The sequence below is a fragment of the Neophocaena asiaeorientalis genome, unplaced genomic scaffold (assembly GCF_003031525.2).
Source record: "Neophocaena asiaeorientalis asiaeorientalis breed wild unplaced genomic scaffold, Neophocaena_asiaeorientalis_V1.1 scaffold606, whole genome shotgun sequence".
Taxonomy (NCBI): Eukaryota; Metazoa; Chordata; class Mammalia; order Artiodactyla; family Phocoenidae; genus Neophocaena; species Neophocaena asiaeorientalis.
In genome coordinates this window covers 989,961-1,006,842 of record NW_020173687.1, presented here as the reverse complement: position 1 = coordinate 1,006,842, position 16,882 = coordinate 989,961, and the positions used below count along the sequence as shown (strand labels likewise).

Below are 16,882 nucleotides of genomic sequence, written 5' to 3'. Positions count from 1 at the left end.
CCTGGTGCTTCTGGAGGAGGGGGTGGGGGTGGGGGAGACCCCGGGGGTGTGGTGCTGACAGCCGCGTCCCCTGGGCACAGCGGGTACTTGGGCGGCTTCTTCTCAGGGAGCAGGGCTGCTGGCACTCTGGGGTGGACGGGATCCATTTCTTCTTGTGTCTGAGTACGGGGCCGCTTCTCCTCTGTCTTGTCTAATTCGCCGGCATTTGAAGGCCGCTTTATTTTTTGACAGATTACTAACCCCAGGATTATGTTTGGACGCGGTGACTCAAGACCTAAAAAAACAAAACAGTTGTGCAAATTTTAGAATCGAATTGTAGCTTTTGTCCTTCAGGGGTACACTCTGGGTGTGAAGGGCAGCGGGGGGATGGTTTCCAGAGGGAGGAGGAGGAAATTCTGTGGCAAAACAGAACCAAGTGTTTGAAGACCAGCTGCAAAAGATGCAGACTGCACCGCGCACCTGCCCGGCCTGACGGGCCCACAGACCACAAAACCAAGGGCCCAATGCACACGCGCATTCGCCCAGTGCTAAAATTATTACAGATGTTCAATTATACACAACGCTAGGGTAGAGGCGTGCTGGGGGAGGTGGGGAAGGCCAGCACGCACACACTCCAGGCCGTCCACCTACTGGGAATGAAGCCGGTACATACCAGGATGTTTTCTAAACGAACCCTTAGCTGTGTTCCTTTATTTGACTCTTGCTACAAATCAGGAAGGCAGCACCCCCTTTCGACTTTAACTTATGAGCTGCAATATGTAAATTAAGCTAGTCATACTAACATGAAAGGTTCAATTAAGGACCAATTCTACAACTCAATTACAATGATCGACAAGATTATCCTGATCGATATAGCACACACCATTCGGTAAGTTCATCAGTCACTGGTGTCAGAATTACAATCGACGGGAAAAGTGACGCTGACCAAAATGCCTAAAACAAATGTTCTTGCAGGTTTAGAAAGACGTTCAACGACCAGTAACTTATCAAAAGCTGCCGAACGCTCAGGTCTCTGTCAACACAAGACGTGCGGCTTGAAGCCCAACGGTGTTCGGACAGGGGCAACAAAGGACAGACCACGTGGAGAACACGCTGGGAATTTCAGAACATTGCACAGTTCTTAAAAAATAATTATTTCTTAAAAAAATCTTCGTCCAAACATTGTGGATCGTGGGGCACTGTCCCAGGGATGCTCCTGTCCCTGTACGGCTCCTCCACCCTCACACTAATAAACCCGGAACACCAACAGGGAAACAGAAAAGCCCGAGTCACAGATTGCTAAGTTAGGGAGAAATGATAAACACGGGACCAAAATTGTTTCAACAGCATATTTAAAATTAATCAAATTGTATAAACTCAATTTACACATGAATCACTATTGTGTAAAAGATATTCGTGCTATATAGTTTTTGTTTAATCACTAAAAAAGAAAATCAGCACGTTTTTCCTATTCTTCCTGTGATTTTAAGCTGATCACAGATCCAATAGTTGTCTCTGGACACCCACTGTGTAGCTCTGAGCGCCTGTCACCCTTCCTAAATTCCAACAGAGGTGGGGTCGACATGCCGAGCGAGAGGGTGGCGGATGTCCCACCCCGCCCCCGAGGAGGAAGACCCGGCATGCCAGAGTGAGCTGGGCTGGCCCAGCATCCGCATGGATCGGCGAGGTACTGCCAGCCCCCCTCCGCACTGTGTTCAGCGCCTCGTTTCACAGGCTGACATTCAAGGGCTGAGGTGCCCACTCGTGCTAAGAGGAACGGCTTCTTCCAGAATGTCCTCTGCCTGCCCTTCTGATGACACTGGTGACTCAGGGGAAGGAGGAGCTGGGCAAAGGAGGGCGTGGAGACAGGAAGGCCAGGCCCACTGCACTGAGCATGGCATCCAGATGGTTCTGCTCAGATGTGGAAGATACTCTATCAAGTTTGCTTTCTAATGAAAGTGAATTATTTTAACTTAAAATAGTAAATCTCTCACTCACTGTAACAGCCACTTACTGAATAATTTACAGTTCACTAATATCCAGTTTGGGGCACAGTCAATAGCTCAACTGGCTCTCGTGGCCCTTTCTGGACCGACTGTCACTGACACGGCCCCAGAGCTGGCAGAGCAGGTCCCCAGCCGAGCCACAAGCTGGAGCCTTGGCCAGCTCTGTGAGCAGCAGCAGAGGAGGAATGCGCTCGGCCACGTGGGCGGGGGTGGGGAGGGCTGGGGAGCCCCGGCCAGGGGCGTCCTCTCAGCAGCCCAGGGCCCACGACTGTCCTCTGTCCTCAGTGCAGATGGGCTATGCTACCTCTGAAGAGCTAAACCTCTAAGGTGCCAACACCAGGGCCTGCGGCATGAATCGCGTTTCAGGTCAAAGACGCTGTGTGGGGAGGCTAAGTCACAGCGTTAAATCCAGGGAGGTGGGGTCCTGTCCTCGGGGGGTGTGCCAGCCCTACAACTTGCAACAGCTTTATATGCTTCCTAACAAAAATGATATATCCCAGACTTGGCAAAATTCTCTAGACTCTACCCTTTGTGGTCACAGGCATCACAGGTGAAGTTATGATTAAATTACTTAACATTTACATTTGTTTCGAAAACAGTTAACTCCCTGGAGACCGGCACCTAACGAAGCAGCTAGTACTTTTAAATGCTTTCAGCTCTCAACTGCTTCATCTACACACAACCGTAAGCGATCTAGTACAGCTCAAGTTGGAGGAGTGTTAGTTTTGAATTTCCCCACTAACCTTCCCCAGGATTTTACATTTAAATTGGGCTGTTTCTGAAGCAGTCAAGTCTTGTCTGCTTCACCTGTGCACGTCATGGCCGCATGGAGACTTGAAATGTAACTGGCACCGTGGGGATGACTCACTCGTGGAAGAATATGACTCACTGTGCTACCGGGGCCTCGGCAGTGACCGTCAGGGAGGCGAGGGCACGTGTGGCTCCACCCCGCTCCGCACCCTCACGACAGGCGCCTGGCAAGGGCACGCTGGACACAAAGGGCTACTACCACTGGGGTGGTGGCAGGGGCAGCTTTCCCCTGTAGGCCCCATTTTCTGCCTGGGTCCCCTGTGGGCGCGCCCACTGTTGAGTGTGAGCCCCGGAGAGGAAAGGGCGCCCCGCTGGCTGTGTGCAGAGACAGGGCTCCCGCTGGGGGCCCGGGGCGCCTCCCCGGCTCCGCACAGGGCCTCTGTCCCATGGTTACAAGCGGGGTGCTTACTTACCGACCTCCCTTTGAGGGTAGTGGTGAGGCTTATGACTCATCAAGCAGATGAGAACTAGGTGGGAGGCCACTGAACTATCATTTCCAGACAAGGGGTACCGATCAGACTGAGCACCGGGGTGTCGGCACCCCTGCCCGACCCCCTCCAAATGGCGGGAGAAACGTGTCCACAATGTCCGGTGTGGATGAAACAAGCCTTCTTAGCTGCATGTAGGTCCCCGAGTCTTCACGGTGAAAGGGTCAGCCCCAGACCACCCGTACAGGGAGAGAAGTGGACAAACCCAGGGACGAGGGACAGCTGAAAAGGTGTGTGTGGATTTCCTGAGCCAAGACCCAAACCAGGATCTGTGCCCAGGTGTGTCAGCAACAGGGCCGCGGGGGAAGCAGCCCCCATGCACCTTGGACGTGGCACAGCGGGGGGACAAGGTTTAGTTTTAATTAATAAACCAGATGAAAGCTGTCCAACTATCAAATGAGGCTTTTACCCCTAAATCTACCTGGAATGCTCCACTATTCAGTATTTAAAGTGAACACCTTCTTATGGTCTGAGTCCGACAAGACAAAACGTCCACACCTGCGGGAACAGAAACTGTGCTGGAGTTAGCAGCAACCGTCCTCAAAGAGGACTTGGGCAGAGACCCAGCAAATACAGGGAGAAGCAGCTGCCCGCCCGCCACACTCGGCTCCCATGCAGACTTCGCCCGCTCCCACTCTTGGGTCCCTAAGACCTGTGCAAAGCCAGGGCTCCGCGTCCCAGTGAGGAGAGCGCCGTCCATCCGTCCGCCCGCCCGTGTCCAGGCGCCCCCAGCACAGCACCGCCACCTGCACAGCCAGAAGCACACTGGCGTCGGCTGAGGCAAAGTAAGGTGGAGACAGTCCTCCGTCACAGTGCACCTGGATGGGCACCAAGAGCTACCAAATGGTTCAAATTCAGACAAACAATGACCAGTTTCCATGAAATATTTTTATTGATTTCAAAGGAGAGAAAAGCACTTTCCATTCAGCACGATTTTGCCTTTGATTACAGCATCCGTACACAGCTATGCACGCAGAAACTGAAAACGTGCTTACCTGACAATATTGCGAGTCACGGAAACGGTCTGCTAATTTAGGAAGCAGTTAAGCGTGAGGACAGAAGGCAGACACCACGGATGGAGCCAGCCTGCTAGAGAATGGCCCTCGCCCTGCAATGCCTCGGAAGGCAGGTCCCTGTCCTCTGCTCAGGGTGGTCCACACCTTAGATGCCTGAGGGCCCTCGACAGGCGCCCCCCCCACCCCCTCGGGAGGGCCGGGCGCCCTGGCCTAGGCCCAGCATCCCATCTGACTGGTCTTCCTTCTGTGAATAAAGCCCCTAGACGCGCGGACCAGCTGAGACCCGAGTCCCCAGGGGTGGAGCCCCGTCAGTGTGCGTGGGACTGAGCTGAGCCGTGTCCACAGTGGAGGGACTGTCCGCTGGCTCAGAGGGACGCGGGCCTCCCAGCCGTCCTCCAGGCTGTGTGACGTGGCGACAGCCTGGCGCCTCTGGGACAAGTCGAGGGAGCCCGGGAGGACAAAAGGCCCTGGAGGCAGACTGGGCTCGGATGGGCTCTGTTGCCGTGCAGGGACTGGGCTGTGGGTTCTGCGTGGAGACCACCCCGTGTCCACCATCCAAGCGTGGGGCGGAGAGGACGCTGACCACGAGCAGGCCGCGCAGGCCTCCCCGGCTCCGCACATGGATTCAACACCTCGTGTCCTCACCTGCTTCTCAAGTGAGCCATACTGTCAAAATCTACGGGGCTCCCAAGTCCAGAGACGGACGTGCCGAGTCAGGCACTCTCCACCCCCACAGGCCTGCCCTCCTCCTCCAAGAGGCCCGCCCACTGGCGGGCTGCCCGAAGTGGGAGGCCTGTGCCCCACTGAGGCCTTGGGATGGAGATGCGGCCGGGTCAGACCCTGACTCCACGCTTACCGGCCCTGCGACCTCAGGCAGTGACAACCCTGGGCAGTGCGGGCGCTCCCTGCTGCGGGGCTGACATGGGGGGTCAAGGGTGCTCCCCTCAGGGTGCGGGGCCAGCGCTGCCAGGCAGCATGTGCTCAAGCCCACTGGCTGCTCCATCGACGGACACGGCAGCCCCTCAGACTGGACCCGTGCCGTCAAAGGATGCTGTGCAGAGACAGGAGGAACACCCCCGGCCCACCTTCCGAACACACACGCACACACACAACACGAGCCTGGGACACATGGACGTCTGTACCCAGGGAGCGCCAAGTCACGCTACAAACGTGCGAAGCAGCTCAGGCAGGTAACGTGGCCTCTGGGGCCAAGGGAGTCTGGCTGATGTGCAGGTGTACAGAACACACACAGATGTTAACGTCAAACAAAGGTAGCAGGAGAATTAAAAATATACATACTAAATCGAGCGAGCTGAGATTTAGAAGCTCTTCGATTAAAAGTCTTTAAAAGTTTATGGTAAAATTTCCCATACAATCACGTTTCCAAAATCCCTCTTCCTACTTGATTTTAATGAAACCTTCGTTCTCTATTGTGGATGAAAACCCGCAGGCCTTTGAGCATCCCCTTCAGGAAGTGACAGCCTTGGGAATGCAGGTGGAGGAGTGATGTCCACTCCGCTGGTCATCAAGTGTGGTCACTTAGCAGGTGAGATGAGCGCCCTGCCCAGCCTTCCTTGTCCCCGTGTCACCCCAGAACACCCAGCGCGGCCCCCCTCCCTCTGCCAGCCAGGCCCCAACCCAGCACTGCACCAGCTCCCGCCGCGGCTCCAACTGGGGCTCCCCTCGGTGGCCCCCGCGCCCCTGCCTCCTCACCACGCCTGACCTCAACCACCTCTGCCCCACTCAGGGTCTGTCTGTGGCCCCGAACCTGGCAGCCCCCCTGCTCGTGTGACAAGGTGCACTGGGACGGAGTCAGGCAAGACCCCACCGCAGGCTCTGCAGGTGGAGCCGTGAGAGGGGCTCCAACACGGGTGAAACAGGGCTTTGTCACCTCCCAGGTCCCGCTGCTACAGACACGCAGAGTGTACATGTCACAGGATCTATGCTCACACTAGGCCCCGCACAGGCTTCCGCCCTTGTGACTGACCGGAGGCTCCTCATGGTATCGGGAAGTCGGCTTCACCACCGTCACCGCTGCGTCAGGAACACGGCGTCCAGGGAGCCAGCCAGCACCCCAGGGGCTGCCCGCCAAGAACCTCGGCCACGGCCCTCCCTGCTGCCCATCAGGCGGCGCCGCTGTAGCACGAGGAGTGGGACAGCCCCCCGGAGAGCGTGGCTTCTAGCGTGTTTGGCACTGAGACAGTTCCGTGTGTTATGTCAGGGAACACGAGCCCTGTGGTCACGGGGACCGACCAGGACGCTGGGCCCAGCCGCAGAGCCGCTGGGGCGCTGGCCATGGACACGGAGGCACCGGGCGCGGGCGTAGCCACCGCCTGTAGAAGCAAGTGCTTCAAGAGCGCTGACCGCGGGTTACACTCAGCATCTTCTAGGCTTAGCCATTTTTGGGGGCGTCACGGCCAAGGGGAGACTCCCATTTAGGCATCTTTCTGCGAGACTTAAGTCCCATCAACTTCTCAGGGTTAAGACGAGTTGGGTCCCCAGAGACCACGTCCCCCTTGGAATCACCCTTAGCTCCCTTGACAAGCCTGAACTTGCTTTCTGGTCAGCCTGTAAGTAATTCTTTAGGAGCAGCACTTTCTAAGCAATGAGTGAACAGAAAGTGGTCTGCCAAAGATAAGAACTCGAGCAGCAGATTTCAAAGTGACTATTTCTAGAACTAGTTCCTGTCTCAACGCTATTTCTCGTTTCTCCTCAAAACGAATGCCTGTAGCGAAGAGGCTTGGCCTGACGCCTGCAAGGAGGCAAGCCCGCAGGCCAGGCCCAGGCCCCGCCCTCCCGGCACTGCCCAGCTCCTGCCACCAACACCCTGCTCACACGAGGCGGGCGGGCTCCGGACAGGTTTGTCCCTCTTCACAGGACTTTTCTAAGACAATTCACACCTTCCTCAGGGGACCTCCGGTGCCACCCTCCACTATCCAGGAAGTCCCATAGCTCGACGCTACTTCACCCCTGCTCCCAAGTTCTGCTGCCAAAGGCCGGGTCTGGGTGAGGCACACAGCTCGCTGGGACTGACTCCGCAGGGCGTGGGGGGGACGTGTGGGCAGAAGGCTGGGGCCTACCTGGTCCCTCAAAGGGCAGGAGTTTGGAGGGCACAGGGTCCGCGGCGCTCAGCGGGATCAGGTAGAGGTCTTTGACGTGCCTACTGTTGTTTGCCACGACGCCGAAGCGGCCGCGGCTGCTGAAATAGGAGTACAGAGAGATGTAGGCCACCTCCTCCTCCTCCGTCGCAGGGTGGAAGCGGATCAGACACAGCTCCTGCAACAAACAGAGGGCGGGGAGCATTGACCTGCGGCCTCTCGGAAAGGCAGCCGCTTCACCTTGCACCTCAGCCCCAAAAGCAGGAGGGAAGCGAGGAGAGAAGCAACCAGCTCTGATTCTGACTGTCACATCCCTGCTGCCCAACACATCAGAACAACGAGCTAGTGAAGAGGACACAGGCCCGAGTCTCAAGACTGCTGGGTTTGATCTTGGTTTCGGAGGAACCGCTTTAAAACTACTTAGCCCCACTGTCCTCAACACAGAGCCCACCTCCTGGGGCTCTCGTACTGATGGGGTATTCTGTGTGCAGGGCCAGTCTGGGGCAGTGTCTGACACAGAGCTAAGTGACCACTAAGCGTGTGATGAGCTGCCCGCAGCTCCGAAACGGGAGGGCTGAACTAGACCAGGGTTGTAACCCTTCTGTGACCCCAGTGAAAACAAGAGCCCCTCCCCCAAAGAGCACTGCACACGCAGACACACAGCTGCGGCGGCATTTCAGGGGGTCAGACTCCAGCCCAGCCGCCTCCCCCACCTCTGCTCCATCAGCTCAGACAAGAAGGGACAGAGCGTCTGTATTTCTAACCCTGAACGGCACATGCGCTTTCACAAAGCTTCCACCGTCATGCTACGCAGACACCCCTTCACAGGTTAGCCAGCTATCAACTTAAACGTTCACCTGCAATATCTCACGAACTAGAGACATCTCAAGTATTAACGTGCAAGACGAGAAGTCAAAGAAAGAGCCGTGTGTAAACAAACCCCTCCTTCCTTGGGTGCAGAGATCATCAGACTGTGGGCAGGTACCTTAGACACTGAAGATCTGAGTTTGCCAACGTAATCCCAGACTGTCTTTGGGGCAATCCTTCCGCCGATGTGAATCGTGTCGGGCAGGTCCTAAGTGAAATGAACTCTGATTAAATGGCCGGTGGAACCGTGGCGGTCACAGAGAGACCCCAAACTACCCGAGATTCACAACTAAGAAAACTGCAACTATCCCAAACAAAGCACCAATAACTGTGTCAAATGTTGCTTCGCTGACTAACATCCGCGATTATGAGTGACCAAACCCAAGGGTGGCAGGAGGATAAGCTTCTGCTAAATAGGATGACAGTTAGCAATATGTTTTACTGTTGTCTTTTATGAACATACATAAAGATCCAGGTATGTCTCAGAAGTGACTGAGCACTCACTCTCTGTTAAGTCTGAAATGCTAGTGCTGTTTTGTTAATTTTGAAAAATAAAAGACCTGTCACGTGTGCCCCTCCACACCAAGGCAGGTCATGCGTGTCTGGCCACACCTGCAGTGGGCACACGCACACCCAGGTTGGTTTTGCACAAGCTCTAGTGAACAGAGGGAGAAGGAAGACAAGCTTCAGCTTTTTCAGAAAAGGTGGAGGGTCTGATTTCTCATTTGAATTTTCGCCACTGTCCAAACCGCGTAACCTGCGGACTCGGCCCGGCAACCCCTATTTTGCCTTCAGAGGTGCTTGCGTGTCCAGACACTCAGTAGGAAGGTGGTCACACGCCTGACTCCAGCGCGGGACCAGAGTGCCCGTGGAAAACGCGTGCACGCACACACACGCGCGCGCACACACACACACACACACACACACACACACACGCATTCTCTCCCTCCTGGTTCTAACCTCACTGAGATAATCAAAACATCCAGAGACAGGATACGCCTTAGTGACAAACTTCGCTACACTCTGCATGTTAATAAATCCTTTCCAAATGGTGCCAAGTCGAGACAAAAAGAGGGTGGTATCGCCTTCTGGAGGGGAGCGGGACTCTGAGATGCTGTAAAACAAAACCACAGAAAATACGTGAATCTTTCTCTCTGCCCAAAGAATCCCCAATATTTATTTATTTATTTAACGTGTTTATAAAAGCAAAGTGAATTCCTGCAAGTTTTGATAGCTTACTTTTTCCAATTAATTACCTTAATCATAATGATATAAACACATTCTGGTCAAAGAAATATAAACTACATAGGCAATAAACTGGATGGCTGTAAGTTTAAATTCCAGTTTTCAGGAACTATATTTCTAAGGTGATAACTAGTCATCCTAAAACTGAAGCTTTAGGGCTTCCCTGGTGGCGCGGTGGTTGAGAGTCCGCCTGCCGACGCAGGGGACACGGGTTCGTGCCCCGGTCCGGGAAGATCCCACATGCCGCGAAGCGGCTGGGCCCGTGAGCCATGGCCGCTGAGCCTGCGCGTCTGGAGCCTGTGCTCCGCAACGGGAGGGGCCACAACAGTGAGAGGCCCGCGTACCGCAAAAAAAAAAAAAAAAAAAAAAAAAAAAAAAAACTGAAGCTTTAAAAAAACGCCTTTTTAAAATAGAAAATTGAGGAGAGGTGGATTTCAGAGCCGAACGACTGAATCACTCATTACTGCTCCTGTTCTTCTGAAAGCAAGGCCACAGCTCAGCGGCTCAGACCACACACGGGGGCCGCACCTGATGCTTGGCGACGGTGGGACCGACAGGAGGTATCTGGGCTCGGGCGACGCGGACGGCTTGGCCAGGATGGACTTGGGCACCGTCACGGAGGTCGGCACAGGCTTCGGGACGTCCTGTCGGGGCTCCGCTGGGTGGGCGCCGTCTGGGCGGGCTGCCGAGGGAGCCGTGCCCGTGCTCGGCCCGCCTGGTGCAGTCCTGGGGTCTCGGCCGGACACCGTGACTGTGGTGAGCACTCCGCCGCCCCCAGGGGCCGGGCAGGGGGCGCCTTCCAGGGTGGAGGGCTCGGGGTGGCCGTCCTCTGGAGGCACCGGGAGGGACCTTCCCTCCAAATGGGCGCGAGCAGCGCTTTCCAGGTCTGGCTCCGAGGCGTTTTCAGGCAGAGTTTCTGGTGCCGCATCACCGGCTGAGCTGAGAGCGGGCTCAGAGGCAGAGCTGTCATGCTTGGACTTTGAGTCCTCCTTCTTGGCAGAAGTTGACCACTTTTGCTTTTGTGGAGCTGGCTCATCTTCCGACGATGGAACCTGACCTGGAGAACAGAAGGAAGGCCTTCGTGAGAAATCCCACACGTTCGAGAGCAAAGCCTGCCCGTGGGTAGACAGACGATCACTGCTTTAAAACACCACCACTATAAAGGCAAGGGCTCACTTCCTAAGCCTGAAGAAACGATTCTAGCCTTTCCACTGTGTAACCTGGTTTGAATGCAGCTGTCCCGAGAAGGGTCTCCAGTCTCCCCCAAGATCTGCTCACCTGTGCAGATCTTACAATTCAGGTCAAAGAGGTGCGCCCGGTGCTGCCCGGTCGTGTCCTGCAGCATGCTGCCGACAAGGTCCAGCAGCGGTGCTGCACTCCTCTCGGGGGCCGCCCGCACCGATTCTTGCTGTTCCTAAAGCACAAGAAGCAAAGAAGGTCATTTCTCTTTCACCCCCTCTCCAAATTAGCAGCACCCACGGAAGAAACATCTCACGTGATTAAGAACCACTGAAAAAACAGAAAAAGGACTACTGAATACAAGTACTTGAGAAGCAATACAACTACACACACTTGTGTCAGCTCAGTGTCTTGCCCAGTAATTCAGGCACCTAACAACATCTGGAACGGGATCATCTTAGTCAATTCTCGTGAGCACTGGAAATCCTAAACGCTTACATCAGAATCTGACACTGGCGGAGAATCTTCCATATCAGGAAGAGTTTCCTGTTTAACGGTTGGCTTCTTAGTCTCATTATGCAATTTAGTTCTGGACTCCATCACCTAAGATGAAAAAGACAGACAAACGTGAAGACTTAGCCCTTCTTTCCCAAAGGGACTCTCTCATGCCAAAGGGCTATTAATTCACTCTGGGGTGGGGGCGGGGGGCGCTGGTGTCAGGCTTCTGGCACCCGCAGCCGCCTCTCCCGTCGGCACTCACAGGCTTTGACGATCTCTCTTTCCACATGGAAAGCTCTTTGGAGACAAGTTCTTCTGGCTTCATTCTCACAAGTTTTGCCAAAGAGATTTCTTCACGCAGAACACGATGGAAGAGCCCCTGTAAACAAACATCTCTTGTTCACTCGTTCCCTCTAAGAGGGCTTCCCTCTAAGAGGGCTGCCCTGGTGGCGCAGTGGTTGAGAGTCCGCCTGCCGATGCAGGGGACACTGGTTCGTGCCCCGGTCCGGGAAGATCCCACATGCCGCAGAGCGGCTGGGCCCGTGAGCCATGGCCGCTGAGCCTGCGCGTCCGGAGCCTGTGCTCCGCAACGGGAGAGGCCACAACAGTGAGAGGCCCGTGTACCACAAAAAAAAAAAAAACAACAACAAAAAACAAAAAAACCCCTCTAAGATACTAGAGAGGATGTGGAGATGGGCAGCAAGGCAAGCCCCTGCCCCGCAGCAGGACGAGGGCCCGGAGCATCCCATCGATGCTCAGAGAACAAGGGCCCTGAGGTCGGGCAGCTGATCTCGAGTATCCCGCCGCACTGACCCTGCTACAAAGACCACTTCACAGAAAACACAATCGACTGAAGAAGGTACAGTGTTAGGGACAAAGGTAGAAGAAATCCCTTCTGCCAGGGGGTTAACAAGGCAAAATGGAAAGTCAGAGTATGTGCCCTGCTTCTAAACACAGGTAAGAGGTCAAGAGGCCGATCCAGACAGCGTGGGCCCCGGCAGGCACACAGGCGCGCGGGTGGCAAGAACCTCAGCGGGCGAGCGCCTGGCCCCACGGAAACAGCGTGCCACTCACCCACAGCTGCAGGGGGACCCACTGCCCTAACCCAGGCCTGGGCAGCACCTGGCCAGGACTGCCCCCTCTCCTGACGGTCGGACACACACCTGGTTTTTGGGGTCCTTGAGGTTGAACATGAGGCTGCGGTACTTGCTCTTGTACCGATTGTCTGTGACTCGGAACAAGTTAAACATCTCCTTCTCGATGTGCAGTGCAATTTTTCCTACTTCATTTTCTGTCATGATTAAGTCATCGCTGTCAGTGACTCTAGATGGAATGAAAAAAACCTCATGGTAACTGCTGCACTTACATGCCATGTGGGATCTCAGCTCCCCAACCAGGGATGGAACCCCAGTGCCCCCTGCAGTGGAAGCGCGGAGTCTTAACCACTGGACCACCAGGGAAGTCCCACATGTGACATTTTTCTTAAACAGCGGGGCCATCATGAAACAACCACCCTTTACGTGGAAAACTTTCCACTTTAACATATAAGAAACAAAGTGGAACAGCCCACCTTTTCCACAAGATCTCCTTCAAGGAGCGTCTTATGTTTTGCCGAATTTGAGAATTTGGCTGTGACGAAGCAGGGCTCGCGGGGCCCAGGCGTCCCGGGGCTGGAGAGGCCAGGGGAACCGAGGTGGGCCCAGGCTTCCTGATGGCGCCCACCGAAGCAGCGGAGCTGGGAAACTTTCTGGAAGCAGACGTGGCAGCAACAGGTGCCAGCCCTGCCTGCTTGGCCGAGGGAGCGCTGCCCGAGGGGGAGGGGGCAGCCGAGAGCCACGGCCTCTTGGGGATGGTGCCCTTGAAACCCGTTGGCGTCTTTTTGATGGCCGGTTTGGCTGCTGCCGCGTTTGCAAAAGGAGGGGACTTCTTTGGAAGGAGATTTCTGGGCGAGGGTTGCTTGCCGCCCCCCGAGGAGCCTGGAGAAGCCGCCTTCTTCGGCACCGCCGCCACCGCTACCTTGGCCTCTGCGCGTCTGTCCTCCTTCACGGCTGCAAAGGAGAGGAGCCCGCTTAGTGAGGTAGGGGTGCAGGGGACCCCACACAGCACGTGCACCCGAAACCAGCAAAGCTAATAACCCGGCATCACTGAGACAGATTTAAAGTAACTGTTAAATTCAGAAAAGGAGTGTAAAAAGGGCTACCAGCAACATTTATGATAGTGAATATACTTTGTTTCAGAGAGAAATGCTTTACTATTAAAACTCTGACTTCAACCGATAAACCAGTAAGCTATCAAAGGCCTGATTTAAACCATTAGCTTAGCTTGGAACTCGAAGGGCAAATTTTGCTGTATCAAGAGAAGAGAGAAGGTATAGATTTCAAAGACCACTCTCATGGAGAGTCCCAGTGCAGTTTTTGGTGAACAGGAGCTTAGAAAATCTTTCCAGGGTGGATCAGACACATTCTCTTCGAATACATATCCAAGCCCCACCTCGGGGGCCCGTGGGGCACTGGAAGGACTAGCGAGAGTCCACCCTGGGGTTAGCGGCTCACAGGTGTTCACCATCCTCTTGGACAAAAGTCAACTGGACATGGTGACATTAACAAAATATAGAATGTTGGCAGAAAACTGCAACATGGGGGGAGACCAGTTATTTTTACACTAGGAGCTGGGTGGCAGGAACGCCACCTGCTGTCATTCACACCCCTCTAGCTGCAGCTCGCTATTGGGTAAGACAGTAGGTTAGCACTTTCAACGCAAACAAGGATTACAGCCAAAAGCTAAAATGAGTCTTTGTGTCAGTACTTCGCATGGACTGATTACACCTAATCCCGTATCAAACCATCAGAATTACAGTCAGAGGCAAGCAAGGAGATTCGTCCTAAGACCAGTTCCTCAGTCTTAGGGGCGTGCGGCCCAGCAGAGGTACGTGGGGAGCCGTGACTGAGAGCAGGGGCGTGTTTCCAGATGGCCCCGCTCAGGCCCACCGCCCAGAACGTCTGGGACCCAGGGCAGAACGGGGTGGGGGTGGGGGCAGGCAGGTCCAGGGAGCAAGCCAGGAGAGCACAGGGACACCACCTAGGGCCACGTCACACCGGACCGACGGAGAAGCCGCCTCCCCAGGTGCAGGCTTTTCTCAAACTACCCACAGCGCAGTGAGCCCCTAGATTCTAAACGGGAGACTTCGAGATACTCTAGCAGCCTTCCAATTTTACGCAGGGCTTGAAGACCCACCAATTCCAGCCAGCTGCCGGTGCTTCTTGCAACTGTCCTAGTGAAGCAGGGAGAAAATCTGAACTCTGGGAAGAGAGGTGAGAGCCTGTCTACAAATAAGGCCTGACCCCACAAGAGCCCCCAAGGCGTTCACAGCCTACACCCCGCATGACCATCCTGGCAAAGGGCCAGAGTGCTGCCCTCAGGACTGCCTTCCTCCAGCACTGTCAGGTCAGTTCAGCCACAGGTGTTAAAAGTCCAGGGACCACAAGATTTTTCCATTTCACAGTACAGGCGAAATTACCTAACTTTACAAAGTTTGCAACAGCGCTACACACATCCAAAACTTAGAACCATGTTAGAAGTACCTCATTGTCATCAAGCAACCACCCTGACTGCAAATCTATTTTCATCTCACAGAGCACCCCCCGACCTCATGTCCCCTTGTCCACTGTGTCCCAATCACTGGCCCCACATGTGCTGGCACCCCCGGGCTATGCTGTCCAGGCTTTCCCAAGACCACCCACTCCCTGCTGAGCAGCCCTTTCCCAAGACCACCCTGCTGGCTGTCACCCATGTCCCGTCAGCAAGTCACAGCTAACAAGGTAGGAACTGGGGACGTCACAGGAACTAAGACTAAGTACTATGATTCTACGTATATTATTTCATCAGCTCAAATCCATATTCCTAAGGCGCTATGGGGGGGACGACTGCTAGAGCTTAGGTTAAATGAAATGGACAGCCCCTCTTCTTGGGGGAAGGAACGAGAGTGGAGTGGAGCAGGACGCGGTGCCAGCTGTGACTGCCAGCAGGGGATGAAGGAACCCGTCAGGATTAAAATCGAGTCCTAAGACCAGCTCAGTCACTGACTTTTTACAAACTTTGCTGAGATTTTAGTAGCACACTTTTAAACAACTGTAAAAAGCTGGCCTAAGGTGCTTCCAGAATCCTCAGTGAGGCACCCATGATGGGGCCTCAAACAAATCTTATCATGTGACATTTACATTGTTTCAAGTGACAATTCCTGTTGACTTCGAAAACATTCATTCCCTAAGATCAACGCTTCCACTGGTCTAACCAGTGTTTTCTCTCATTCAGGGAAAACAGAAGCCAGGAGCTTATTTTTAGGACATTCACAGTACAGGTGATTAAAGTGACCTGCTATCCAAGAGAGGTTAACAGTAAATGAACGTAATCTATTTAAAAAGCAGGGGATGGCTTTCCTTAACCATTATGCTGCTCTTCTATAAAATTAGCTGCTTCTGGCTTTTAAAAGTCAACTTTCATCATCCCTCACCTGCATCTCAGAGCGTATGTAAGTATAATTACATAAATAAAAAGTTGGTAAGATGTGGGAACTGGTGGACCCCAACAGCAAGTCAGCTCTATCCCTCTCCTACTTTGAGGAAAAATGCTCAAAACAGAAAACAGTTGCATCTGGTCCCACCGTCAGCTGGATGTGGGTTAGCTGCTTTTGGAATGGCAGTGACACCGTGTAGTGCCAAAGTGTCTGACAGTGACAGAAGCATTACTTCTGAGCAGAGCTAAAATCAGATTTGCAAATTCATCCAAATTCCCTTTTAACTGTATTATGTGTATACATTCACAGAAGAGCAAGGCGTAACCAACCAACCACGAAGCACCAGTTCTAGAACAGGAAAGCAGCACACCCCCATGGTAGAGTGGCTCCAGCAGTGGCAGGCCCCCAGTGCTGCCAGCTCGAGGCAGGGTGACCACCTGCCCATGTGCCGGACAGACGGCCTCCTGGGAGTGTACACCCAGTCTGGGCCATCCCGGGGTCTGCCTATGGGGAAAAGAGTGGCCCAAGCTCCAGGCCAGGTGCTGTCTTGGGGAGCAGATACAGGAGGAAAGGCTGGCCAGTGGCCATGCCACCGCCCCAGATGACGTCGTTTTTGCTGGGTCTGGCCATTGGTTTATACTGGAAACGAGTTGTTTGTGGTGAAGCCCGGTAGGAACCAGGCAGGCCGGTGCGCTCAGGGACCAGCAACAATCTAATTGGCTAACTTCCCAATAAGCATGAAACTGGGGGCCTTGCCACACGGCAAGGTGGGCCGTGGTGCTATGGCATCGCTGGCCACTGGGTGGCACTGGTGGGCCTCGGTGGGGACAAGAGGAGACGGGAGTGGAAGCTGTGTTACTCCGAGCAGCCAGTGCTGTGCAGCAGAACGAGGAACCGGCGCCGGGCAGGAGCCCGAGTCGCACAGCATCGCGCGGCCCCCGCCCAGTGACAGCCGTTGCCGGGGTGGCCCCTCACAGGGACCGGTGAGAAACCCTGAGGGACGGTCACTGCTTTATACCTTTTGTCCTGCCCCAAAGAGGTGCCAATTTACCCTAAAAATCCCCAGATATGAGGCTTTCAGTCACACTGACACGATGGGGGGTAGGGGGAGAGACACTACTCAGAAGGATTGGCTGTAAATGCCAAAGAAATCAAAGAGCTTCTTATGTGACCAGGCGCCAAG

General features: G+C 54.4%; 2 protein-coding genes across 2 annotated transcripts in view; both read right to left on the bottom strand.

Moving 5' to 3' along the window:
- LOC112402947 (death-inducer obliterator 1-like) overlaps positions 1 to 146 on the bottom strand; it is a 2,409-nt gene extending 2,263 nt beyond the window's left edge. Inside the window, exon 1 of the mRNA XM_024750174.1 lies at positions 60 to 146. Within this exon, the coding sequence (XP_024605942.1) occupies positions 60 to 146 (87 nt within the window). The remainder of the gene's footprint in view (positions 1 to 59) is intronic.
- Positions 147 to 2,242: 2,096 nt separating this feature from the next.
- The window catches only part of DIDO1 (death inducer-obliterator 1), a 45,096-nt gene continuing 30,456 nt past the window's right edge, over positions 2,243 to 16,882 (bottom strand). The window contains exons 8-17 of the mRNA XM_024750156.1: positions 12,757 to 13,234; positions 12,350 to 12,509; positions 11,449 to 11,565; positions 11,187 to 11,291; positions 10,788 to 10,923; positions 10,038 to 10,566; positions 9,225 to 9,378; positions 8,383 to 8,472; positions 7,380 to 7,575; positions 2,243 to 6,632 (exon numbers count right to left, since the gene is read on the bottom strand). Coding sequence (XP_024605924.1) covers positions 6,517 to 6,632; positions 7,380 to 7,575; positions 8,383 to 8,472; positions 9,225 to 9,378; positions 10,038 to 10,566; positions 10,788 to 10,923; positions 11,187 to 11,291; positions 11,449 to 11,565; positions 12,350 to 12,509; positions 12,757 to 13,234 — 2,081 coding nt within the window. The 3' untranslated portion in view covers positions 2,243 to 6,516. The remainder of the gene's footprint in view (positions 6,633 to 7,379; positions 7,576 to 8,382; positions 8,473 to 9,224; positions 9,379 to 10,037; positions 10,567 to 10,787; positions 10,924 to 11,186; positions 11,292 to 11,448; positions 11,566 to 12,349; positions 12,510 to 12,756; positions 13,235 to 16,882) is intronic.